This window comes from Nomascus leucogenys, chromosome 12 (genome assembly GCF_006542625.1).
Source record: "Nomascus leucogenys isolate Asia chromosome 12, Asia_NLE_v1, whole genome shotgun sequence".
NCBI classification, from domain to species: domain Eukaryota; kingdom Metazoa; phylum Chordata; class Mammalia; order Primates; family Hylobatidae; genus Nomascus; species Nomascus leucogenys.
Genome location: NC_044392.1, coordinates 24,524,319 through 24,551,988, shown reverse-complemented (window position 1 = coordinate 24,551,988; position 27,670 = coordinate 24,524,319). Strand labels below are relative to the sequence as shown.

General features: G+C 41.3%; 1 protein-coding gene across 1 annotated transcript in view; it reads left to right on the top strand.

The window, feature by feature from the left end:
• The window catches only part of BRINP2 (BMP/retinoic acid inducible neural specific 2), a 112,759-nt gene that overhangs the window by 36,746 nt on the left and 48,343 nt on the right, over nucleotides 1-27,670 (top strand). The window contains exon 2 of the mRNA XM_003258933.3: nucleotides 23,553-23,897. Within this exon, the coding sequence (XP_003258981.2) occupies nucleotides 23,629-23,897 (269 nt within the window). The 5' untranslated portion in view covers nucleotides 23,553-23,628. The remainder of the gene's footprint in view (nucleotides 1-23,552; nucleotides 23,898-27,670) is intronic.

The following is a 27,670-nucleotide window of genomic DNA, read 5'->3' as shown; positions in this document are numbered from 1 at the left end:
TGGCCTTAAAGCACGTGGTCATGTCACCACTACTCTTGCCCCACTCACACACATGCCTGAAGAACTGTGTGGAGACAGTAGGACAAGAAGAGGGATAAGGACAGCCAGTGATAGGAGTCCCCAGATGTTAGTAGGAAGCATGAAAGGCACTAGGACATGTGCTGACTTATGGATACTCAACGTGGCTATGTTGGCAAAGGAGGCTTCATAGAGTGACAGAAGTATTTTGTGGGTGAGATGGAAACACAATAATAGATGGAAAGTCAGTCCATCTATCTAAGACATCCACATCTAAGACATATGTGGATAGAAGAGATTAGGGGTAAGAGTGAAAGAAACTTAGAGCCCCAGAGCAATAGATAATACATATGGTGTTAGAGTTAGAGGAAGACATAACAACCACAGGAGAGGGAGATTTCAGCTAATGATTCCACCCATAGCAAGCTGCTTCTGTTTATGGGCAGGAAGCTATAAAGCTCCAACAGTAGCACATCGTGCCTTTCAAAGGCCTATTTTTAGAATGCTCCTGATAATGCCTCAGGAGTTGCTAGATCTGAATTAAAAACTCCAGGTCTCTACCTCCCCTCCTTTTCTAAGTAAAGTGTTATTGATTTACTAACGGCCTTTGTATCCTGCTGCAAATAAATCCTATAGAAGAAGAAATATGTTACCTAGAGCCTAAGTGGCTAACAGCTTGGAAAAACCAAGCTCACAGGTAGACAGATAGAAAGCAGACTTTGAGAAAACTTTGAACCTGAGGCAAAGGAAGGAATCATGCAGGGTGGGAAGGAGGCATTTAAGGGAGAAGAGTAGGGTTGCTGAAAACAAGTGTTGTCATAGGATGCAGCCATGTAAGGGTGGGTATGTGGAAGTCCTGTGTGGATAACAGAGTCCTGCAGGCATTTGTTGGAACCAGAGATTTGTCAGAGGAGTGGGGTGCAACCAAGGATCTCTGGGCTGAGTGGCAAATATATGCCTCGAATCTGGTCCCAGCTATACCATTAGTCGCATATGTAAGTCTAAACCTCAGAATCTGGATTCTGCATCTTTCTCTATGAAACAAAGGTCTTTGAGATGAGTCTAGATTCCAGATGTCAGTTGCCGACATGGTGGCCGTTTTCCTGGAATATTTCTCTAGCTACATTGGTTACAATTTCTCTCTGGTTGCTTCCCTTTCCCTGCTCCCTCAAAAAAGGCTGGTTCCGCCGGGCGCGGTGGCTCACGCTTGTAATCCCAGCACTTTGGGAGGCCGAGGCAGGCGGATCACGAGGTCAGGAGATTGAGACCACGGTGAAACCCGGTCTCTACTAAAAAATACAAAAAAATTAGCCAGGCGTGGTGGCGGGTGCCTGTAGTCCCAGCTACTCGGAGAGGCTGAGGCAGGAGAATGGCGTGAACCCGGGAGGCGGAGCTTGCAGTGAGCCGAGATCACGCCACTGCACTCCAGCCTGGGCGACAGAGCAAGACTCCGTCTCAAAAAAAAAAAAAAAAAAGGCTGGTTCCTGGGGCTGAGAGTTAGAATAGGCCCTGGAGGTGGAAGGAGGTGAAGGGAGGAAAGTGAACCAAGAAGCTAAATAGACAGGAGGCAGGGAAAGCAAAATAAAGACAGAAAGACAGAAACCAGGAAAGAGAAAAGTCAGGCCAGAGTGGCCAGTAGTGCCAAACGCTGCAGACAAGTTAGGGTAATGGGGGAGAAGTGGATTGAGGGGAGTAGAACCTGTTGGTTACAACCTGCACTCTGGACCCAGACAACCCACTCTGGCCATGAAGTGCTGCTTTAGAAATTAATCTCTTTAGCTCCTAATTTCCTCATCCATAAAAAGAATCTAACAGTAGAACACAAAGCTTTTTATTGTCCTGTGGATCAAATGAGACAATGTATGAAAAGCAGTAAGAGCAATGTCTGATACCCAGTCATCGCTCAGTAGGTATTAGCCATAGGTACTAAGATGCCTCGCAGGCTTGGAGACTGGAAAGTTGCCGCAGGTTTTGGAGAAGTCAAGCTTAATGATGTTTGTGGAAAGACAAGCAGGCACTGTATGTAAGTAGGTTAAAGAACAGTGTTGAGAGGCAAATTTGGGAAGGGTAGTTTCGTGTTTGAAACAAACGTCCAACAAATGAGAATAAGTAGATAAGTACTGTCTTTTAAAAAAGTGTACTTAACCATTTCCCCTACTCCCCTTATCCCCTGGTGTGGTGACGGTTGTAACCCACTAACTGCTGGTAACTGCCCTTCAGAGAAATGCATCCCAGGTGCTGAATCTGTAGAGAGTGTGCGTTATTCTCTGGCCCCTTCTCCCCTACATTCTACATTTGCATCATAGCCACAGATTTTTTTTTTCTTCTTCTTTTTTCAGCTGTTGTCCTTTAACTGTTATTTCCTTAATGAACAGGTAACATTTGATTTTAACACAGTTATCACAGTAAGTGCTGAAAAGGAAGGTATCTAGGAGTGACACTGACGTGTTTGGGTCCCAGCCTCAATAAGACTCCTTTGAAGGCACAAATAACCCAATCGGAGTTTATCAAAAAGCATCACATATTTGAACCCTGGCAAGCCACCTCAGGGTACTCTACTCCAGGGGTGTGTTGATGGTACCCAGAAATGTACGTGGTCAGGCAAATGTACTTTTCTTCTTTTGTTTGCCTCTTGGGTCCTCTCTTGCCTTTATTCCCTGCCCCTTTACAACTGTGCTGCATCACGAAGAGTGAGGCTTGTCATTCTGGAGTTTAAGAGGTAAAACATAGAAGTGGCAGGACCCTGTGTGTGACCGCATGGGTTGTGTTCTGCTCAACAACACAGGGTGCCATTCACTTAGGCTACAGTGTGAATGGTGCCTCTTGGTGTTGTGCAAGGACAATCTGCATCACAGTATGTGGTGGCCCTGTAGGGGAAGCGAGGGGTTCTAAGTTAGGATATTAAAAAAAAAAAAAAGAACTGAAAGCATCTTTAATTGAAACTTCAGGGATGGACAAGCACAGAAAGCATATGGGTAACTGCTCCCTAGGCCCTCCACACCAGCTGAGATGTCAGGAGGGCAGTTGCAGCCTTTGGGCAGCTCATTAGGGCAGAGAGTGAGGATGGATGAAGTGAGACAGAAAGCCTCTTCCTGCTGAATCACCAGCACCAGTTCCAAGATCTGCCTGGGCCATCCTCACAGGCTGCTTGGCCAAGGACTGACTAAGCACAAGGCTGTAGAACTGGCAGAGAGTCAAGAATGGTGGGGCCGGGCAATAGCTAAAGGAGTGACATTTGTGAATGAGTGTGATGAATTGTTTCTGTTTGTTTAGACTAAACCCCAGCTCCGCGTCATGCAAGTGGAGCAACCAAGCGTGAGACACTGAGATCCTGGAAATGAAAGGATTGTCTGACCAGCTGTTCAAATTGGTGGCTGAAGCTCTCCAGTAAGAACAGCTAACACTCAGGTCTCACTCAGAGTCTTATAGATAACAAAAAAAAAGAAAAAAATGGAGATAAAAGAGTATTCATAATACCTTGTTCTAATTTTTTAGTTAGAAAAAGAGCTTTTACGATTATAAAAATAATTCATCGCTTTATAGAAAATTTGGAAATACATAAAATCCTAACAAAGAAGGTAAAGAGCATCCATAATTTCAGCACTTGGCAACAATTATTAATATAAATTCATTTGCAATACTTTTCCTTCTTGAGAGCATAGCATTTTGCTGACATTTTCTAATTCATTCTGTGGTGTAGATGTGTGAGGGTTGTTGGAATAGAACAGTGCATCCTTTTATTATCATTACAGGAGAGAAGTCAAAATACCAAATTCACTGACTTCTCCAAAGTTAGAGAAATTTGTGATGGCAGTATCTTCTGTCCTCTGCTTCTGGTCTCTAAAAATAAAAACAGCCTATCAAGTTAATATTTATCTAGTGCTTTTCAGTCATATAATCTTCCCCTTGTGGTGCCATTCTGCTGTGTACTTTCTGTATTTACTCACCTAAGTTCCAGAGACAGCCATGGTTCAACAGAGTTTAACCAAGCAGTTGGAGGTGGAAAATCAGGAGCCAGGCCCTCTGATTCCTTCACTTGTCTAGAACCATGCTTCACTCAAAATCTTTATGCTCGAGGCAACAAAATGAAAAGAGTATACTGCTCTTCATAAAGTTACAGTACATATTTGTATATAAGAATGGAGTGAGCAATGTACATGCACAACAACAAATACATAGAAATATATAGGAATGGGTGAAATATAGACCTGTCCAGCCCTGTGTTGTTCATTATGATAGCCACCAGCCACATGTGGCCATTGAGCATTTAATATATAGCCTGTGCAACTAATTAACTAAATTTTAAGTTTTTTTTTTTAAGTTAAAACATACTCAGTTCAGATGTTAGAAAACGTTTAAGTATTCTTGGAGTAACTCATATAGGTGAATCTATTTTTTAACTATAAATTATTTGACATCTAAATAGAGAATCAAAACTTTCCAATGAAAAATTATTATCTAAACTGAGATGTGCAGTAAATGTGAAATACATACCAGATCTCAGACTCAGTGTGAAAAAAAAAACTCAGTCATAATTTTCTTATACTGATTACATGTTCAGATGACAATATTTTGGATTAGGTTAAATAAAATATTATTAAAATTAGGTGCATTTCTTTTTATATTTTTAATATAGCTATTAGTAAATTTAATATATATATATTATGTATATATATTATGTACATATATATATATGGTTTGTATTATATTTCTATTGCACCACCCTGGATACAACCAGATAACCAGTCTCCAGTTATGTCTATAAAGCTATAAATTATAAGGATCTGTCTTACCACATCTAAGATATTCCTCATGTATTTCAATAAAAGAGCATATATTTTAAAATTGTAGATTTGTAAATAGCATAGATGTCAAAATTAGAACCAAGATGTCAATGTGGGCCCCATCAACTGTGTAACTATATATAACTTTATTTTTTTCATTTTTTTCCTGTGTGCTTCATAATAATTTCAGCTCTACAGGGAAGTTATGCAAGACTATAAATAACTCTCATGGGCCCTTCACCCAGTGACCCTTTCAAGGTTTACAGCTGACCCAGTAACGGCCTGTATGACAAAAGATCCGGTTCAGGATTGTACATTGCACGTACTTGTCATGCCTCTTCAGTGTCCTTCAATCTGGAACAATTTGTTCCTCCGTCCTTCTTTGACCTTCTTGACCTTAATATTTTTGAAGATTACAGGCTTGTTATTTTGTAGGATGTTCCTTAATTTAGATTTGTCTGTGGTTTCTTCGTGCTGTCCAGCCCATGTTGTTCATTATGATTCAAGTTACGGCTTTTTGGCAGGACTATCACAGAAGTGATTCTGTGATCTCACTGGATCCTATCAGCTGGCACATGATTTTTATTTGGGTTATTACTGGTGGTATTAACTGACCACTTGAGTAAGATGGTAGCTGTCAGGTTTGTCCACAGTAAAGTTACTTTTTTTCTCTGTATAAGTGTTTTGAAGAAATACTTTAAAACTGTGAAATATCTCATTCTACATCAACTTTTATCCCACAATTTAGCAGTGATTTATGTTTCTTACCTCAATGGATTATCACTGTGATGATTGCTAAATAATAATTATCTAATTCCATAATTTTTGTGCATGTATTAGTTGACATTATATTATAAATAAAAGGTTTCTTTTCTTTCTCTGTTTGAGTATATCCATCAATCTACCTACCTACCTACGTGCCATCTATCTACATATCTCTATAGACACAGATAGATAGATAGATAGATAGATAGATAGATAGATAGATAGGTAGATGATAGATAAAATGTAGCCTCATAGATTAGTATTTTACTCACTGAAATGTCATCTATTTGCCATTGTCCTGGAGTTCATGAGGGGAGCACTTTCAAGGTGGCTCTGTGTCCTTTTGACATATACCCATTATTTTTAGGGTATTTAAAACATTTAGGCCAGGCACGGTGGCTCACACCTGTAATCCCAGCACTTTGGGAGGCTGAGGTGGGCGGATCCCGAGATCAGGAGATCGAGACCATCCCAGCTAACACAGTGAAACCCCATCTCTACTGAAAATACAAAAAATTAGCTGGCCGTGGTGGCAGGTGCCTGTAGTCCCAGCTACTTGGGAGGCTGAGGCAGGAGAATGGTGTGAATCCGGGAGGCGGAGCTTGCAGTGAGCTGAGATTGTGCCACTGCACTCCAGCCTGGGCGACAGAACAAGACTCAGTCTCAAAAAAAAAAAAAAAAAAAAAAAAAAAAAAAAAAAAAAAAAAAATTTAGTGGTGTGCTGGAGTTGGTTTCACGCTAGCTTAGAAGAGCCCACTGTAAAATTTTCAGGATATTTGTGAGCTAATCCTATCAAGTCGGTAGCTTGGAATCTAGTATGGTGAGGGTATTTACATCACAGAAGTCTGCACATGTTACAATCAGAGCTTTTTTCCCCAGCTCTGGGTGTTAAAAATTCACCAGCACACTACGGTTTGTCACAAAAAAAAAAAAAAAAAAAAGTTCCAGGCTCATATTATGCTTTAATTGCCACAGTTCTATAATCATCCATTTCTCCAAGGAGCACTAATTCCTTTTAGTGGAGAATAGCACTTTGAAACCAAGATCTTGAAGCTAGGTGAGCACCACTGGGCACTACTGGGTATAATACCTACCTTGGTGGAAATGAAGTGCTTAGCATAGTTCCCAAAAGAAAATATGCCCTTAATAAATAGATATTTTCTATTGGTTTTATTGTTGTTATTGTTATGAAGGACCTATTAAGCATGAACCCAGAGGCCTAAAAGGAAAAGATGTGGAGATGTGTAATCTTTGATCATTGGCTCCATGATGTGTGTTGGCAAACTAGACAAACATGAAAAACTTCTCTAAAGAGTTGGTCTTACATTTTTCAGAGGCATTTTGTGAGTCTTGATTCATTAAAATTTGATGGCATAAATCAGCATTTCTCGATCTTAGTACTACTGACATTTGGGGTCACAGAATTATTTATGGTGGAGAGTTGTCCTGTGCATTATAGGCTATTAAGAAACACGCCTAGCCTTACCTCACTAGATGGAGCACCCAGCCCTCATTTATTACAACCAGAAATGTCTCTAGATATTGCTAAAGGTCTCCTGGGGGCAAAATCACCCCTTCTCCCTCCCTAATTGAGAACCACAGGAATAAATGGTTGGCTCTGTCTTAAGTAAATTTTCTATTATTCACCCTGTTTGAGAAATAAAATAATTTAATTTTTAAAATACTGAATAATAAAGTTATTTTATACTATTGTCTAAAGAATCGACTGAAAACCACTGATGCAATTCAAAATTAGGCTGAAAATAATTTAATCTGTTTTGATTCAGAAGTGACTGATTTGAACCTCTATTATCACTGAGTTGTGGACGTGTGCAAGTCCTGGTCAGCATGGTCTTCTTGATGTGACTTTGGTTAATAGGGCTTGCTGCAGGAGCATTATAACAAGGATTTTCACACAGCTTTCTTTCAAAAAAACTAAATCATTACATTTCAGCCTTTTCTCCCATCTTCCCTTTCTTCTATTTTATGTCCTAGCTAAATGGAATGTTCTTTGTCTAATAAACATTAATTGGTTGAATGAGTAGATATTTTTTAACTTTCTTAAAAGGAAAGAAATGGGAAAATTATTACCACATTTTGCAAAAGATTTCATTTGTCAAGAATAGTTTAGGAAGTCAGCAGCAGTCTGAGCCAAAATTAAGTCAGGTTTTTTTAGAATTACTCAAGTTCTTCTATGGAGGGGGCTCTTAATTTTGCACAAGGACCTTCAAACAGTGCCCAAATTGCTGCAGTCTAAGTCTACAGTCCCACTTTCTAATGGAGAAAAAACTTGATGTTAAAGAATTAAAGGCCAGGCGCGGTAGCTCATGCCTGTAATCCCAGCACTTTGGGAGGCCAAGGCGGGTGGATCATCTGAGGTTAGGAGTTCGAGACCAGCCTGGCTGACATGGTGAAACACCCATCTCTGCTAAAAATACAAAAATTAGCCGGGCCTGGTGACAGGAGCCTGTAATCCCAGCTACTCAGGAGGCCAAGGCAGGAGAATCACTTGAACCTGGGAGGTGGAGGTTGCAGTGAGCTGAGACCTCGCCACTGCACTCCAGCCTGAGCATAAGAGTGAAATTCCGTCTTGGAAAAAAAAATTAAAGAGGAATACAACAAACAAATAAATAAAATTGGAAACAACATAGCAAATGCAATAAATTCCAAATGATGAACACAAGTAAAACCTTAACCCTTAGGACAACATTAAAGTTTTCCTGAATGCCAAGTACCCTTCATTTGGCACCACCACCAGGAGTGGGGATTTCCGTGATTTAGGCAGTATGATGGGAGCTTTGCATCAGTGACCAGGATTACATGGCAACAAGCTTTGGTTGAAGGCTAAATGAGAGTCATCAGCAAACTCTTACACGGGGCTGATTTTAGTGTTTGAATACCAGCTTTTCATTATTTTTTAGGATTTTAAAAATTACTTATTGACAAAATATAGCTATATATATTTATGGGGCAAAAAGTGATGTTGATTTTTGAATACAAGGTGGAATGATTAAATCAAGCTAATTAACCTATCCATCACCTCAAATATTTGATGTTTTTGTGATCAGAATACTTGAGATTTACTCTGTTAGTAATATTGAAATGTATAGTACTCAATTATTAGCTATATTTAGCACACTGTGCAATAGATCTAAAAAAAATCAAACTTATTTCTTCTATCTGAGGCTTTGTACACTTGGACTATCATCTCCCCAGTCTCCCCAGTCTTCAGCCTCTGGTAACTTCCATTCTACACTCTGCTTCTATGAGTTCAATTGTTTTAGATTCCACAGTTAGTTGAGAATATGCAGTATTTGTCTTTCTGTATTTGGTCTACGTCACTTAGCATATTGTTCTTCAATTCCATTTGTGTTGTCACAAATGAGAGAATCTCTTCCCTTTTTAAGACTCAATCATATTCCATTGTTTTTTCTATATCTATGAAAAATGACATTGGGATTCTGATAGAAACTTTACTGAATTCATATGTTGCTTTGAGTAGTATGGACATTTTCACAACATTTATTCTTTTAATTCATGAACATGGGCTATCTCTTATTTATCTGAGTTCACTTCATTGATTAAATTTACTCCTAATTGTTTTATAGCCATTGTAAATGAGATTGTTCTCTTGATTCCTTTTTTAGAAATTCTGTTGTTAGTGTAGAGATACATTACTGATTTTTGCATGTTGATTTGTATCCTGAGACTTCACTGAATTTGTTCATCAATTCTAACATTTTGTTGTAGATTATTTTGGGTTTTCTATATAGATAATCATATCATTAGCAAACAGTGACAATTTCACTTTTTCTTTTTTTAAAATTTTTATGCCTTTTACATATTTCTCTTGTCTTATTGGTATAATAAGGAATTCCAAAACCACGTTGAATAGACCTGGCAAGAGTGGGCATCCTTGACTTGTTCCAGAATTTAAAGGGAAGAGTTTCAATTTTGCTTTACATATTTAGTGGCTCCACTGTGGGGTCATATAAATTTACAACTGTTATATCCTCTTAATGAATTGGCTTATTTTCATATAATGTCCTTTTTTGTCTCCTTTTACAGTTTGTTACTTAAAGTTTATTTTGTCTAAGTATCACTGCCCTTTCTGCCCAATTGCAAAGAATATCTTTTTTTTATTCTTTCATTTTTAGTATGTGTGTGTCCTTAAGGAGAAGTGAATCTCTTATATACAGCATATACTTGGACCTTGGATTTTTATCTATAAATTCACTCTATGTCTTTTGATTGGAGAATTTAATTCATTTATTTTCAAGGTAATTATTAATAGGTAAAAACTTACTATTGCCATTTTGTTAATTATTTTCTGGTTGTTTTGTAGATATTTTCTTTCTTCCTCTATTTTTGTCTTTGTAGTTCGATGGTTTTCTGTAGGGTATGTATTTTGTTTTCTTTTGTTTTGTGCATCTCCTATAGATTTTTGATTTTTGGTTGCCATGAGGCTTACATAGAACATGTTACACTTATAATAGTTTATTTGAGGCTAACAGTTTAGCTTTGATTGCATACAATAACTCTCCAGTTTTCCCCCATTCCAATATTTTATGTTTTTGATGTCTGAATTGTATCGTTTTTTAAATATGTTTTACTTGACAATTTATTTCAGCAACTGTTGTTATTAACAATTTCATCCTTTAATGCTTGTACTAGGGATAAAATTACTTTACATACTACTATCACTGTCCTAGGCTATTCCAAATTTTACTACATATTACTTATACTATTAGGTTTTGTACTTTCATAAATTTTATGTTAATAATTAGCATCTTTTAGTTTCAGTTTAAAGAACTCTCTTTTGCAATTCCTGCAAGGCAGGCTTAGTGATGATAAATGTATTTAACTTTTGTTTGTCTGGGTAAGTTTTTATTTCTCCCTCATTTCTGAAAGACAGATTTTCTGAGTGAAGTGTTCTTGGTTGGTAGTTTTTTTGTTTTTGTTTTTTTTTTTCCACTTCACCACTTTGAATATATCATCCAATTCTCTCCTGGCCTGCGGGGTTTCTGCTGAGAAGTTTGCTGATAGTTATATTGGGACTCCTTTGTATGTGATGTATTTCTTATCTCTTGCTGCTCTCAGAATTTGTTCTTTGTCTTTAATTTTTGATAATTTGATTATTACATGTCTTGGTGAATTCTTCTTTGGTTAGAATTTTATTGGTGACCTCTACATTTTCTATACTTAGGTGTTGGCTTCTTTTCTTGATTAGAGAAGTTTTCATCCATTATTTATTTAAATATGTTTTATGGCCTTTTCCTTTCTTTCTTTCCTCCTGGAATGCCTATGATGCATAGGTTAGGTTTCTTGTTTGATGATGTCCCATTATTCCCATAGATATTCTTCATCCTTTTTTATTATTATTATTATCTACTCCTCTGATTGGGTAATTTCAAATTTTCTGTCTTCATGTTTACTGATTTTTCAGCCTGATAAAGTCAGCTGCTGAAGCTTTCTATTGCATTTTTCAGTTTAGTCACTGTAATCTTCATTTTTAAAACTTCTATTTTAAAAAAATTGTTCCTATTTCTTTGTCAAACTTCTCCTGTGTATTATCTTCGAAATTTTATTTAATGTTTAATCTGTATCTTCTTGAAGTTTACTAAACGTTTTTAAGAGGATTATTCCAAATTATTTTTTTCTGTCCTTTTATCGATATCTTTTTCCTAAGAGTCTATTGTTAGAGATTTGTCACTTTCTTTTGGAAGTGTTATGAGTCTTTATAATCCTTGTATCCTTGTATCAGTGTTTATGCATTTGTGGAGACAGACAACTTTTCTGGCTTTTATAAGTTTGTTTTTTTGGTAGGGATAGAAATTCACTAGTTAATCTACCCCTGTGATTCTGGATGGGTCATTCTGGATGAGTAATGATCCTGGGAAGGCAGGCTTGCTTTTAAGTTCTCTGGATGGCTGGGCTACTGCTTTTACCTGGAATTTGAGTGGGGCAGCTGGCTAGGCTTTGCTATTTGGCAAGATCACTGGCTGAGCTCTACTATTAGGCTGAGCTGCCATATGGATGCTGCAATCACATCTGGTCTGCCAGGGCCATAGGGTGTAATTCCCTGGCCAGGTACTGCTATTTGAGTTCAGGAGTTGACCAAGGTTGCAGAAGAGGCCACAAAGTTAAGTAGGTTGGGATGAATGGACTAACTGCTATGGTCAGTAGAAATGCATGATTGAGATTTGCCTTCCTCCATGGGTGAGGTGTGGGGATGGGCTTTGAGGCCAAGAGAAGAACTGATTAAACTCCCAGGTGTGGCAGAACTAGTGCCTGCTTTTTGTCAGTATTTGCTACAGTGATCAGCTCTCTCCTTGGGCAGAGTCTAGGGGTAAGCTTTAAGGCTACAGGGAGTGTAGATTAAGCTCCTGACTGTAGCAGATCTAGTGCCTGCTTGTTGTGGAAATTTGCTGCAGGGGGTCTTCTCTTACCTAGGCAGGACCCTAGGGTAGGGTCTGAGGCTGGCTATCTAGAGACTCAAGCCACGTAACCCTTCCCACCTCTTCTGGGAGTGACCAGCTCAGCTCTGTGGGTGAGCTACACACCCACAGACACCTCTGATTGAGCACGACTACTGGCAGGTGCACTGAGCTTTTACCAAAATCTGTGATATCTAAATTTGCATAATTTTTTAATATGTTTCACTTGACAATTTATTTTACTGTTCTCTGTGGGTTCCACCTCCTGACTTTGTTTTTACCTGACCCCAGATAGTCTAGTCATGTGGGTTTCTCCTCATTCCCCATTTCCAATGAGGTGAGAATGGGGTGAGTTGCCTGGCAAGCATCTCAAATGCTGGGAAATTTGGATATTTGCTTTCCTGCTGTAGAAACCATGGGCCCTAGGGAATTTCCTCTGTGTGGCACTGTGCTGACTTAGGGGAGAGAGGAGGGGCAATGTGGTCAAAGCAAAACCATTTATCTTACCCCTTCCATGTGGAGTTTGATTCAGTTCCATGGAATACACAGGTGACTCGGGCTTATTCCCACATTTTCACCAAGGTGTTTTTGACTGGATAGTTGATGTTTCTGTGGGAGGTGTGAAGCCTGGGACCTCTTCTTCCACCCTCTTGCTGATGTCACTTCAACTTGCCATTATCTATTCTATTCTTGCCACTATCTAATCTATTATTAAATAGATTGCTAATATATAAGCTTTGGTTGTCTGTAAAAATCAATCTAAAGGAAGGAGAGTTATTTGACTTAATAACTGAAGAGAGAGCTTGCAGTGATAGAACAGCTTGCTCCCCATCAGTAGTCCCTTGCAAACTACCAGTGAGCCTTGGCCCATACTTTTAGAAATGATGCCTTGTGGTCAGCAATTCCAAAAGGTTAATTATGATATTCCAGTCTACCTGTGGAACCTCCAAGCTAGCTCCTGCCACCACACAACATTTCCTCAATGCAGCAGCTTTATTGATTGCACCCTGTTGTCTCCTTACCCCCACTATCCCCCAAGCTTTCCACTAATACCAGTCGAAAGCCTATGGGGGCCTAAAGAGAGAGCCCTTTATTAAACAAACAAAGCACTTAGGGGTGGGCGTCTTGGACTATGCTACAAAAAGGGACAATGATTCTTTCTCTGTGTACTTATTGACATTCATTGAGCAGCATATAGTTTATTTTAGCTAGTTTGTGATGTAGCATCTATATTTAATTCCACAAGCTGTCAGGCAACTCATATATTTACAAACACAATCCCGGAAACAATGTGTTTGCTGGTCACAGCTGCATCTGTAACATCTCAGGAGCTCTGTGCTGTTCAGCACAGCTCAGGGCATTATCATTTTACATTCTGGTTTGTGCCAAGGTCAAAATAGGGCAGAGCTTGGGCTAAAAGTTCAGATTCAATGACAGGCCTGGCAGAAAGCCAAGAGCAAGAGTAACATTGAGGGCTGCAGGTCATAATGGAGAGTTGCTTATCAGCCCCACCTCAGTTTTTCAGCCTACACAGTGATGAGCAATTTCTCTGTGATTGGCTTGGGTTTATTTTGGCTTCCTAGGCCTTAAACCACCCTATGTATATACAGAGACTCAGCTGGGAAGTGAGCTGGGGCTTAAGCAACAGAAGCCAGGCTGCTGGGAGGAGGCAGGGACAGAGAAGGGTCTCTCTCTGGAGTACGAAAGCAGCTGTCAACAAGGGATTGAAGTAGATGACTAAGCCAGCTTCAGTAGCTAGATCCAGGGAGATGGGCAGGCCATGCCCAGGGGCAGGGCCAAATGGTTTGATTCAGGCAATCTTGGTAACAGGAGGTCCGAAGGCTAGAATATATAAAGAGGAACTCTAAGAGAGGGTGCAGTCCAGAAGCAGGTAAAAGGGCAGGAAATTCCTGGGGGCCTATCTATCTACAGCAGGAAATGGGGCAGCAGAGACCAGGAGGCACAGAAGCCAAAAAAGGTCTGGTGTAATTTGGATATTTGTTCCCACCCAAATCTCATGTTGAAATCCCCATTGTTGTAGGTAGGGTGTGGTGGGAGGTACTTGGATCATAGGGGCAGATCCCTCATGAATGGCTTGGGTCATTCCTTTGGTGATAAGTGAGCTCCCACTCTGAGTTCACGCCTATCTGTGGTTTCAAAGTGCGCAGTGCCTCCCCCACCTCTCTCTCTCGCTCCTGCTTTTGCCATGTGATGTGCCTGTACCCCCTTCACCTTCTGCCATGATTATAAGTTTTCTGAGGCCTCTCTAGAAGTAGAGCAGATGGGAGCACCACACTTCCTCTAAAGCCTCGGGAACCATGAGCCAATTAAACCCTTTTCTTTATCAATTACGCAGCCTTGGGTGTTTCTTTGTAGCAATGCAATAATGGCCTAATGCAGGGTACAAGCCCCTTACACCATAGATGGACATGCAGAGACTGGGCAGAAAGGAGGTGGATGAGGAACCTGGGCACAGGCTCAGTTAGGTTTGGGGATATAAGGGAAGAGCACTGTAACTCAAGGGCACGCAAGAAACCAGCAATTGTGGATTGGCCCATGGTGGAGGAGTACGCCTAACCTATGGTTTTTCAGACAGCACAGGTGAAATACTACTGCGTTCTTATGAGGCCATGCTGACAGGCCATCTAAACAGGAGCCACATAGCTTCCAAAAAAGCAGGATGCTTATCTAAGCTGGAAAAATGACTTTAGGTGAATCCTGCTTGTGTACTTTAAGATTTTAGACTTTTCTTCAATCTTAAAATTTTTAAAATGAAAATGACCTAGAGGAATCTAGGATAACCTCGTGTGAATACAGCTACCTTATGCAAGTCTGTAGCTGTTAGATTTATAGGTCGTGTAAATACTATTAAGGACTCCCCTTGGGAGAACATTATTGGCTTCTCTGTTCTTGAGTTTTCTTCTCTGTACAATGGGCATAATAACAGCATCAACCTTACAGGGGTGTGTGCATAGTAAATAATGCATGGAAAGTGTTTAGATTGATGTTTGGTACACAGTAACTAATATGTGAACATAATTAGAGGTGATTATAATGGCAACTCGGGGACTCATGGGTTTTGAATTTTGAACATTTTACCATTGATACACATAAAACAGAGACAGACAAGCCCTAGGCTTAGTGTTAAGAGACCCAAGTTCAAGTCCTCACTTTTCCCCAAACCAGTGGTGGGTCTTTAAATAATGTATTGCACTTCTGTGACTGAAAGTTTTCTCACTTATGATGCAATGCGACATGAATCTTATCACTGGATCCCATCAGAATGTTGCATCAAAATCTCCTGGGAGGTTTTTAAAAAATATTCCAAATTATAAAAATATACCCCAACTCCATATCTCAGTTATTTCCCTCTTTCCTCCCTTCCCTATTTCCATTCCACTCCCCACCTTCCCCACATACACACACTACCACATATACTCCAGGCTGCTGAGAACCACCGGGCCAGGTAATCTCCAGGATCCCATCCCTTCTCCCCAGTTCCAGGACATGATCAGGTGGAAATTAACCAGGGAACAGAGGCTGTAGGAAGCCAAAGCAACCACATAATCAACGCTCAGAGCTTTGAAAGGCTTCTTGGAGAAAATGAGTCTAAAAGATGTGGAAGATCATAGTAGACTCACAGAGAGGAAAGGCAGGAGTGAGTACAACGGCAGGGCTCATAGCCAGACAACTGGGGAATCAAGTGACCGCAGGATGAAGGTGAAATGGCCCTGGGTTGAACCCATCACTACAGTCATCAGCTGCAGAGGACTAGGGATGGGGGACTGGTGAGGTTATTCAGAGTGACCTGGAGAAACCTCTAAAAGGCTAAAATGAGGACACATCTTTTAACAGAAATCTTCCCTTTCCAAGCTTCAGTTTTCTCACTTGTAAACAACAACAAAACAAACAAAAACTAAGATTGGATGAGTCTATGAACTGTTTTTGGACACTTTTTAGTGCTAATAACCTCTGTTGGAGCAATGGAAAAAATAATGGTGAACACACAGCACTCACCATGGGCCAGACGCCTTTTTTTCTTTTTCTTTTCTTTTCAAGATGGAGTCTCACTCTGTTACCCAGGCTGGAGTGCAATGGCACGATCTGGGCTCACTGCAACCTCTGCCTCTCAGGTTCAAGTGATCCTCCTGCCTCAGCCTCCCGAGTGGCTGGGATTACAGGCGGCTGCCACCATGCCCAGCTAATTTTTATATTTTTAGAAGAGACAGGGTTTCACCAGGTTGGCCAGGCTGGTCTCAAACTCCTGACCTCAGGTGATCCACCCACCTCAACCTCCCAAGGTGCTGGGATTACAGGCGTGAGCCACCGTGCCTGGTCAGGCCAGACATCTTTTAAAGGCTTTACAAATATTAACTCTTTTAATCCTCACAATCCTATGGAATAGCACTATTATTGTTATCTTAAAAAAAAAAAAAAAAAAAAAAAAAGAAAAAGAACAAACAAAAAAACAGACGAGGGACCTGAGGCAAAAGTGTTGGAACCAACCTAGTAAGGTAGGCAGCCAGGTTCTGCAGTCTGTTCTCATAACCACTCCACTTTGGAATAGCCGATCAGGGGAGCTCAGTGACTGGAAGTGGAAGGCAGATTGGTTCTCAGGGCCACAAGGAGTGGCTGGGGTTTCTTAATGATGGAGGAGGATGCAAATGGTTTTGAGGAAGGTTGATCTGCATGGAGATGAAGTTTTAAAGGCTTCGAGATGAGCAACTTTTTATTTAGAAGTTCTATTTGATCAGCAGTGCCATCTTTCTATTTGCTAGCAATCCCCCTGACTGGAAGGGAGGCTCTGGAGTAGAAGGGTCTCCCTGGTCTGCACACTCGGCCCCTGGCTTTATCCCTCAGGGCTCTGGGCAAGACTGTCAGTTAGTTTGTCTCACCAAGGAAAGCACCAAGGACACCTGGCAGGCGAGTATGAAGCCTCAGCAACTGACAGATAAATCTGCCCTTGTTAAGTGAAGGGCTGGTTATCACACAGAGAAACCTATAAATTTGGGGCCTCAGAGGAGGGAGCCTACTAGGTCTAATGTCACTAAAGCTGTAGGTGTGTGTGAGTGCTATGTGTTTTTGTGTCTGTGTACCTTTTAAGCTCATTACAGGATCCTAAGTCCTATGTTTTGTTCCTGCCCTATGAAAGCAAAGGCTGGGTCCGTCTTGTTCATGAGATTTACTCCCATCCCTTGGGACGGTCCTTGTGCATAGACATTACTTAATAACTGATTGACTGTTTGATGAACAGAGGCAAGTGAGGTTAAGGAGAGCTGAGTTATAGGTCTCAGAGTCAGAATATGTGAGTTTCACTTCTGTTTTATTGTGGGGTGATCTCCAGAGGGTCTCTTTGGCGCTCTCGGCCTCCTCTCTTAAAGTTCTTAAATTAATGTAAGAATATTTAGTAAACAGTAATTATGATTAGCTCTTACCTTTGCATAAATAATTATTAATATTATTAACCTGATGCTATACAGTGAGGATATCTATACCCTCACCGATTTTAAGTCATTCCTGACCAGCAGTGGGGAAATGCATCACCTATTGCTTGCCACTGCCATGCTAGTCCTGAGGGTGACACTGAAGGTCGAATCATGGAGCCTGGGGAGGGCAGTGACAAAATGTGTCACCCCTGCTCGGGTTCAAATGGGAGAATTATGGGACCTGATGAGGCTCTACAAAATGAAACCAGGAGCACATCGTCAAGGCAAAAGCACCATGGTTAGTCTCTGTTGAAGTTGACAGCTTATTGCAATAAGATGGAAGAATAAAAGCCAGAGATCTGAGCTGACAGCACCCCCACATCCACCCTTGCTCTTAAGAATGTCCTGTCATCTCTCCTATCTACCCTCCCTTTCTTGTAAAAACAGGAGGTTTTGCATCAAGATATTGCAGATGACAAGAACAAATAACACTTTCTGTGATTTTTTTTTAAACCACTGACACCCTCAGATTTATTCAAGAAAACATCTCCTCAACAGAGTTGGCCAATTAACCACTTAAATGGCTTGAAAACTTATTTAATGTCACTGCCTAATCACTTTATGAAATGTCACTGCTCCAGCAGGCAAAAATTCCTGCTTTATACCCTGCTTCTTTTATGTTTCAGTCCCTTTCTGAAACACAGGGCTTCCTTCCAAAGACTAAAATCATAATGCCTCTCCCCTTACATATGTGCCCCTTATATTTGCATAGAATTATAGAATCTCAGCAGCAGGTGGGATCACCTGACCTCATAAATCATTTTACCAATGATACAGTGAAGGTCCCAGAGGGAAGTGACTGGCAACTTGCCTGAGGGAGCCAACCTGTAAGTGGCAAAGGCTCCTTTTTTTTTTTTTTTTTTTAGTAGCTGTAAGTCATATAACTGATGCTGTGAGGTATAAATACTACGGGATCTAGGATAGGTAGACCTCAATCTACCACTGAAATCTGTGACCTTGTGCAATTTAATTATCCATTTTTGGCCTCAGCATTCTCATCTGTTAAAAAGAGTGATTTTATTGTTTGTGCTTCATAAACAGTAACTACCTCACAAATATGAAATGACTTATATTGGTATTTATTAATGATAATTAACATTAACAATCTTGTTACCTACAATATTACTCTCATACCTATTTTACCTTTTCTCCAGGCCTATAACCATAGCTTAGCCATATCCTTAACTCCCCAAGATATAACCCCTCCTTGGCAATAATTTTCAATAAAGAAATCTCTATCTCAATTGCCAAGATCTGGTACACCAGCAGCTAATGCCTCAAATCCTGAGTGTGTCATCTTTTGACGTACCTAGCATAAATGGATATTAAAAACAACAGGAGGATGCAAAAAAAATTCCCAAGAAGTCCTCAGCTGGGTAATAATCTGAGAGTGGTAGAGACACAATTCCTATAAGCTCTACCATTTGAAGACTGCACTGCTTACTTCTCATGTGACTTCATCTATACATAATTTTTTTCCATTGACAAAGCTGTGACCCATTTAATCCATGGCTTAAAGAACAGATTTGAGCTGATGCAGTTAACAAAGGAAAACCCATGACTTGGTTTACCTTTACCTTTGGTGCAAAGCTAATTTATTATTTCTTATGATGTAAAACCGTCTTAAGTGTGGTCTAAGTAAGTGAAATGATTTGGCTTTCACTAGTAAATTTATAATTCTTTCCATAAAGGAACTCACTTAGCCATTACTTTAATACCCTAGCATATAACATGGAGGCTTACTTATGCAGTCAGCTTCAGGACAAGAAGGAAAAACTGAAGCACGATGGGGAAGGTACTAACTATTTTATTTTGCTGCTTATTAGCAGTTCCACCAGAAGTTGTGAGGACTTAGACAGTTAAAATTTGCTTGACAGGTTGCTGCAGCAAAATTTCTAGTGATATTATTTGTGGAACATAAACAGGAAATGGCCAAAAGCTGTTCCCCTTAAAAAGCCTGATTGTAACACAACTGTCAATGCAGCAACTATTTTGTCCTTTTTTAAAAGGTGAAGGAACATGTTCTAGGGATTTTTTTAAAAGAAAGTTTTGAAACCTGTTTAAAACTTCTCTTTCTTAAAAAGAGATTTTTTAGTCAAAATGTCTTCAGATCCTGAGAAAAATCAGTGAAGCGGAAACCATATGATTCCAAGGGCAGGTTTTTGAGAGGAGCAGTCAGCACTGAATTCAGGCATTCTTGCTGTGCTCAGCAGACTTGGCCCAGCAATCAAAACTGTTTGATTCTAAAGCTGATACTCCTATAACCAGGCAGGTTCTAGGACATTGTGAGTTCTGAAAAAGCATAATTACAAACAAAGAATAACAAGAAGCACCCGTTGACTTAATATAGCTTTCTTCTCTCAAAGAGCACACAGGTTTTTCACATGTGTGCTCTCACCTGTCCTTAGAAAACCCTTGCCTGCTAGGTGAGGTGGTGACTACACCACCATATTGCAATACAGGAGATCAGTGCACCAAGGGGTGAAGTAGCTGGGCCAAGGACACATGTTTTCAGTAGCTCACAATGACCCCACGATGAAATGCATGGAATTGATTCATCAAATATTTTTGAAAACCACTTATGGTCTCTGACCTGAAGGGGTCCATAAACTAGGCAGGCAGGGTGTGATGTGACTCAGCTGAGTTAGGGAGGATTATCAGTCCCATTCTGCTCATGAAATTGCCGCACTGGCTTCTTCTCGTGCAGAGAATAACAGTTGGTCTTCAGGGAGCATGAAGAACCCCCACTAGGCCAGGCCTTTTGCAGAATGGGAGAGCCTACAGTTATCTTTTATGTGTCTGCATTATTTTTCTATTGCTGTGCAACAAATTACCACAAACGTAATGGCATAAAACAATACAAAAGCATTATCTCACAGTCTCTGTGGGTCAGGAGCATGGGTACAGGTTAACTGGGTCCTCTGCTCAGGGTGTCACCAGACTGAAATCCAGGTGCTAGACAAGGAAGTAGTCCTCATCCAAGGCTCTGGATCATCTTTCAAGGTCACATGGTTACTGGCAGAATTTGTTTTCTTAAGGTCATGTGACTGAGGTTCCCATTTTCTTGCTAGCTGTTGGCTAGCAATTGCTCTCAGATTTCAGAGCCCATCTATAATTCATAGCCGTGTGGCCCCCATAAGCAGTTCACCATATGGCTGTTTGCTACTCCCCAGGCCAGCAGGAGCTTGACACTTCACTTTCTTCTAAAGGCTCACCTGAGTAGGTCAGTTCGACCCCGGGTATTGCTCAAGGTTATTCAGAAACCTTTGTCCTCACTGCCACCACCACGATCTAAAATATTATCTGCTATCTGGACTTCCAATGCACTCTGCAGTCATCACATCATAACTCAAATCCAACTGATTAGCAACCAGATCATGGGAGTGACATCCCATCATACTCACAGGTCCTGCCCATACTCAAGGGGAGGGGATCATATAGGGCATGCACAGAAGGGTGTGGGGATCTTGGTCATTTGGGAATTCTGTGTTCCAGTGTCTTCCCACCCGTGTCCATGCATTTCCACCTTGCTGTGCTGGCTGCCTTGGCCTCCAGTATCAGGTAGCTGCAGTCTTCAAAATGAACATTTCCCCATCCCCTTTGTCAATATGCCTTTAAACAAAATAGAACAATATCTTATAAAAGGAATTAATTGCTAATGTTGGAGTTTCAGGTAATGTAATGAGCACTTGCTTTTGTATTGTCAATGCTTAGCAGAGTGTCTGGCACTTAGGAGCCCTCAATTTATGTTTCTTCAATAAATGAATATGTGAATGATTACATGAGAAATATTTTGGGCATCCTCATCAGATTGCATCCATATAAAAAATGCCTACACCCTCTATGTACAAAGCCGGTTCCTCTTTTTAGTTTCAAATGAGTTTTTTTTTTTTTCCTGGTAATGCATGCTTATTATAAAACACTTGAGGATTTTCCTTCTTTCTATGATTTTATTTTTTATATTTAACTTTTTATTCCAACTGGAACTAATTTTCCAATATTAAGTATAAAATATTCAATCCTCCATGCAATTAGTCTCTGATGCTTTTTTTCATATACTAAGTTCTAATATATAAAAAGGTTTATTTCTGAGCTATCTGTTCTATTGCATTGATCTGCTGTCCAATTCGTGTGCCAGTATCACCTGTTTTAATTACCGGAAATTTATCATGTTTGAAGATCCGGTAGGGCAGGAGCTGCCTCGTTATTCTTTCTTCTTTCAGCCCCCACCTCTAGTTCATTAAGTGAGGGTCTGTCTTACCGCCTGCTCTAGTTCCTTAGGCTGTACTGCATTCTTTATCAAGGTCTGGACATGGAGCCAGATCTAGGCTCGTATTCTACTTCTGCAGTCTCTTAGCTCAACTATTCTGGGTCCCAATAAAATATAAACATACTAATAATGGCTATTTAACAAACTTTCTGTGAGAACTGTCGTAACTTCTAAGAGCTGTCCAGCACATGGGAGGTGGTCAATACCCACCAGCTGGAGTGAAGGAATGATGCTGAACGTCCAGCTGCTCATGCTGTGTCCTCCGTCCTTCTAATCAGGGGTTGCAACACTTCTGAAAGCATCCTGTATGAATGGTGAGGCAGACTCAGGCCAACCTTTAGGCTGGGAGAGTTCCAGAATTAACGTTTGTTTCCAGCCTCTGTGCAGCCCCTTTGGGATTCACACTGATCCGATGGAAGTCAGGTGGTTTTCTGAACTGGAGCCAGCCCAGAGTGCCCTGGGGGACTCTGGCAGGGGGCGTAAATCAAGTACTGAATTCCACATTGTCTGCCCTTACCAGAGTCTGGAACTGCCAGGGAATTAACACTCCTTGCCTCATCCCCAGGGAGCCTGTCTCTGGGCTTTGGCAGTCAGAGAATGTTCTCAAGTCATGAACTACAGGTGCTGGGGGTTGGAGGTCATTCTAGCACACACTGAATTGGTGCTGACAAGGGGAGATGGGCAGATTCTGACAGCATGTGCTAGGAATTAAAGACTGAGGAAATGATCACAATTCCAAGAAGCCTCACAGTACTGAACGGTCCCGTGCATTTGCCCAGAGATTTAAAAAGGTGACTCAGACCAAAGAGTAGGCACTGGAAATCAGAGACCTGTGATGAGTCACAAAGCAGCCAGGAATTTTGAAGGCCAGAATCTTACTACTTGCTTGGCATCTTCTGTCTAACTCAGAGAGGGCAGGGCAGGCACTCATTCATTCCTTCAAGAATGGTGTATGAAGGTCTGCTCTCAGGAGCTGGTATAGAAAGATACAGCAGCAGTTATTGCTCAGCCCTGCCCCTCATGGTGCTCTCAAGCTGCATGGTGAGGTGAGAGGATGATGGCTATCCTTGAGAGCATGATCCACTCCGATGACGCTATATGCCATATCTGAGTTCCCCATTCCAACTCCATCCCACATGACCTTCAATAAAAGAGTAGATCAGATGTTCAAGGCTGGAAGAGGTCTTGGAAATTAACTCTTCAAGGCTGTCTATACATTAAACCCAGAGAAGGAAGTGATTGCCCACATTCACTCAGCTTCACAGCAGCAACAGAAGGAACTTCAGTACTTTTCTACCTCACAGTTCTCCACCAGAAAAATGGGTTGCTTCTCACCTTACATCAAACTTCGAGAAGCAGCCCACAGTCTGAGGCAATTGCAGAAACAGATTGAGCATTTTTGGAAGAGGAAGACAGAAATGGATGGTGTCAAGTGGGTCAAGGTAGGATGCATGGACACAACATAACATAAGGGTTAAAAGTCAGATCCCCGGAGTTCAAACTCTGGTTTTACCACTTAATAGCTGTGTGAACTTAAGCAACTTTCTTAAGTTTCTCTCTAAGCCTCATCTTCTTATCTGTGAAATGATGGCAATAGTGTTTCCTCACAGGTTGGTTTTAAGGATTAAATGAAATGATGTACCTCAAGCACTTAGCTAAATGCCGAGAACGAAGTTTTGTTACTAGCATAAAGGATTTCTGGAATGGGCCCAACCCAATTATGTGTGATGCTCACAGGCCCATGGGATAAGACCAGGGTGCTTAAATGACAACACCTTTTGTACTTTTCTAGCTCTGAGCCCTGGAGGAGCAGCACGGAGCGGGAGAGTGTGGCGAGAGAATGAAGAAACCAACCGCCCGGGAGAAGCATGAGGTGGCAGTGTGGCACTCGGTTTAGAGGGCTTCGGCCGGCGGTGGCCCCATGGACAGCCCTGCTGGCACTGGGCCTGCCTGGCTGGGTGTTGGCTGTCTCAGCCACGGCGGCAGCTGTGGTCCCCGAGCAGCATGCCTCCGTAGCTGGCCAGCATCCCCTGGACTGGCTGCTCACAGACCGGGGCCCCTTCCACCGTGCTCAGGAGTATGCTGACTTCATGGAGCGGTACCGCCAGGGTTTCACCACCAGGTACAGGATCTATAGGTAAGTGGGGGCCTCCACTGAGGCAGGGGCTTCCCTAAGAACCCAACCTGCACAGGCCCTGCTGGTGTGCTGGCCCAAACCCCTAAGCAGGCTGGAATGCCTTCAAACTGAACTAGAGGTGAAAGCTGGAGGAACACCAGGCAGGGGAAATAAGCCTACCATGTTAGTTTTTAAAAAAAGAAAGAAGAAAACACATACAAGCTGGAAAACCTGCTGATGCCTCCTGGGGAACTTAGCAAAAGGGTTTCTATTTATAGGTTGTGCTGCTTATAAATTGAGGACAAATCAGGCACCATGGAATCAGCGTGTGGCCCAGGCTGCCGTAGGAGGTCAGAGTCAAATGCTGGGGCCAGGTTTTAACTAATGGGTTAGATAATTTCATGAGTTGTAATTACTTAAACATACAAACAAAGGAAGGGCAGCTCCAGCTCCTGCCTTAGAGGTCTGGGGAGCCCTGCAGGGTCAGGAAGAAACCTGTTCTTACCCTTGTCAACACCCCAGGTTCCGCAGGCCTTGTGGGGAAAAGGGGTTAGGCCCTTTAGGCCCATCCCCAGAAGCATCAGAGCCGAAAGTCAGACTCCTGAGACCTGCCTAATCCATCATCAGGTGGAATAAGCAAGTCACATATTCCTGGCTGCTGGACCTGCACTTCAAAAATAGAGTGCTCCTCCACATGCTCACCTCCAGGGCTCCCACAGTGCACCAGTGAACTCAAAATTCTCTTTGATCCCACTGTCCACTTGCCCCCTTGCCATTTCTCCCCTTACCTGTATCTTTAGATAACCCTGGGAGCCTTGCTGATTTTGTTTCTTTGTTCAAAGATATTTATTTTCTAATTAAAATTAGTTTTTCATGCAAAAAGAAAAAACATGAAAAAGCACAAAAAGAAACAGAAACACAAAACCATCCATTCTTTTGGCAACTAAACGTTCCCGTTGTTAACATTTTGGCATATGCATTTCTAGTCATATGAACACACTCATGTTTTTGGACCTCTTGCTAGATTTATCAACTTGTATGCCTTATATAAAGTAACTCCAACCCTGTGTTGGAAGAACAGTTATTCTCCCCATTTTACAGATGGGGAAATTGAGGCCCAAAGAAGTTAAGCAACCTGCTGAAGGGCACAAAGCTAGTGAATAGTGGAGCCAGGATTAGCTCGCAAGTAGGCAGATTGCAGAGTCTGGGTTCTGAAAATATATTTAGAGACATTTTCTTTTTTCTGGGAGTTCTTTTTTAACATCTGCAGTAACGACGCAACCAGTTTAGATTAGTAAGGGGTCGCAGAAGTATAGTTTTAAGAGTATTCAGTATGGTGTCAGAAGATTCCCAAATGGTAAAACAGTGGCCATTTATAGAGGCCATTCACCTGCTTCAAAATTCCCACACTTGGGTGCAGACAAAGGAGCAAGGTCAGAGATATTTGAGGGGCTGGTACTTTGAGGACCCAGAGATTTGTAGAAACAAAATCCTACTCTTAGGAATCACCTACCCGGCTCTCCTTTCGGGCCATTTTTCTCCCACTGTGCCTAGATGCAGTCTGGTCCTAGAAGAGACTTCAGTTCACACTCCCTGCTTTGGTGACTCTGGCCCTTGCCATCTTCCAAGGGCCACAGCAGAAATTCACATAGCATCACCGAAGCAGAGAGCACCAACTCAGGCTGGGAGGGGCTGAGTTTACATCTGCTCAGGTAAAAGCAGATGAGTAGAAGAGGAACAGAGTAGAGGGTTAACTCAGCTGTCAGTAAACACCTAAGAATCTCAAAGATGCCTCCCTACACTTTCTAGATGGCAAATTCAGGGTGACCTTCTCTTTATTAGAGAATTTTTTTCAATCTTTCAAAAAAATCAGAAAATCCACTCTAGAATGTGCTTAAGCAGAGAATCCCTCCAGTCCAGTAAAATAAGACTTAATTTACTTTAGACTTTTTAGTTTATCCCAAATCTCACAGAAGCACTGTTATCACCAAAAATAATTTTTAAAAAGTGTATTGGAATTGAAGTCAGGCTGGGAGTCCTAACACCACTCTCCACTTCAAGGAGCTATAGAAACTAGAGGGAACAAACTCTCAGCTTCCTTATCCCCTCAGGAGAGTTTTCTTCCGGACAGCCTGGTAGCCACTTAACGCCTGGGAGGCAGCTCCGAGTTGGCCCGCGGAGAGTGTCTGTAATCATTTCTGCACCATCAACTGTTCTATCAGTTGGTAATGGTTTTCTGATCATTTAATGTGACAAGCTCTTACACTGTGCCATTCTGTTTCTCTGGGGTCAGTTATTGCACATGAACCTGTACTTGGGGAAACAGTAACCAGTCATTCTGACAGGAGTGTAGTATTCTGATTTGTGACCTTTTGGTGGGGCAGAGAGAGGATAGTCACACACTGCTGCTTCAGGAGCATTCCTCGAGTTTTGCCTTTAGTGATGAAGCAAAATGGTGGCTCATGGGCACTTGTAGGGCTCTACATTATCCCAGCGGGAATTCATTTTTGTCCCTTCCCACTTTGTATCTAGTGGCAATTTCCTCTGGCAAATTTAGGACCTTGCTGGCATTGACTAAAGCAGGTCAAAGAAAACTGGTAAAACATACATCGATAGTCATCCTCAAATTTCTCCCCCATAATCCAGAAGAGTTGAAAGAGGAAAAAAAAAAAACAACAATAGAGAATATCAGAAATGCTTTGAAGGGGAAATATCGGGTCTCAAACAGAATTAATGTTTTGTTTCACCCTTTAAGGAAGCTTTTGGGGCATGGAAATCAGATAGTAGCCACATGTGTCTTCCATTGATAAGCGGATGCACTATGGTAGAGAAGAATAAAACTATGATTCAAGGGGGTCAGTATATTTGGTGCAGAATCACTTGAAGGTTTCATAGGAAAGAGACCCTCCTTCTCTTCTACCTGTTGAACAGATCAAAACAATTGCACAGCAAGTTTCTTACATTAAACTACAAATTACTCCTATTCTTATTAGGATGTTGGAGTATGCTCTCACTTTGAGATGACTAGTCATTCTAGAATAGCTGCAGCCTCTCTAATCACGGACCTCCAGAGATTGTTGCTCTCTTCATTACAAATTTGTATTCATACAGACATAGGTGTTTAAGAGTGAAGGTCCTGGAGCCAGGTGACCTGGGTTCTAATCCTGGAGCTACAACTTTCTACCTGTATAATAGCGGGCAAATTATATAGTTTTCTTGTTCTTCAATTTTCCTATTTGTAAAGTGGGGACAGTAATAGTGCCTACCTAATGGATTAAGGTGAAAATTAAAGGAAGTATTTGATGTAGGCACTTAGGATAGTGCTTAATAAATACTGCCGATTATTATTAGGTTGTTCTCTAAAAATTAGCCTATGGAGGAAGGATAATGAAATGAGAATCATAGGTGCTTTTTTGCTTTAATGTCTGCTGAGGGCCTAGCATTCGACAGCCTATATTAGAAGGTGGAACACTGTTCTCTTGCTTTCCTTTTTAAAGCATGTTAACCTTTACCCTTCAATTCAGCTCTTTGCTGGGAGGGGAACTCAATTGAAGAATAATTGGATCTTCTCTGGGGCACACTCTTACTGGCCTTGTGGGCTACCAGAGGGAGCAAGATGGTTTCCAGCACATGTTAAAGTTGCCATATGTCAAGCCCTTGTGTCTAAAGTTAAGGATGGCTCACCGAGCAGGCCTTTCTTAGGCATGTCCTCCAGTGGCCAGTGACTGCGGGCTTCTTTGTCCCAGGGATGAAAAGCATAGTCTCAGGATATACCATGAAGAGAACAGAGACAA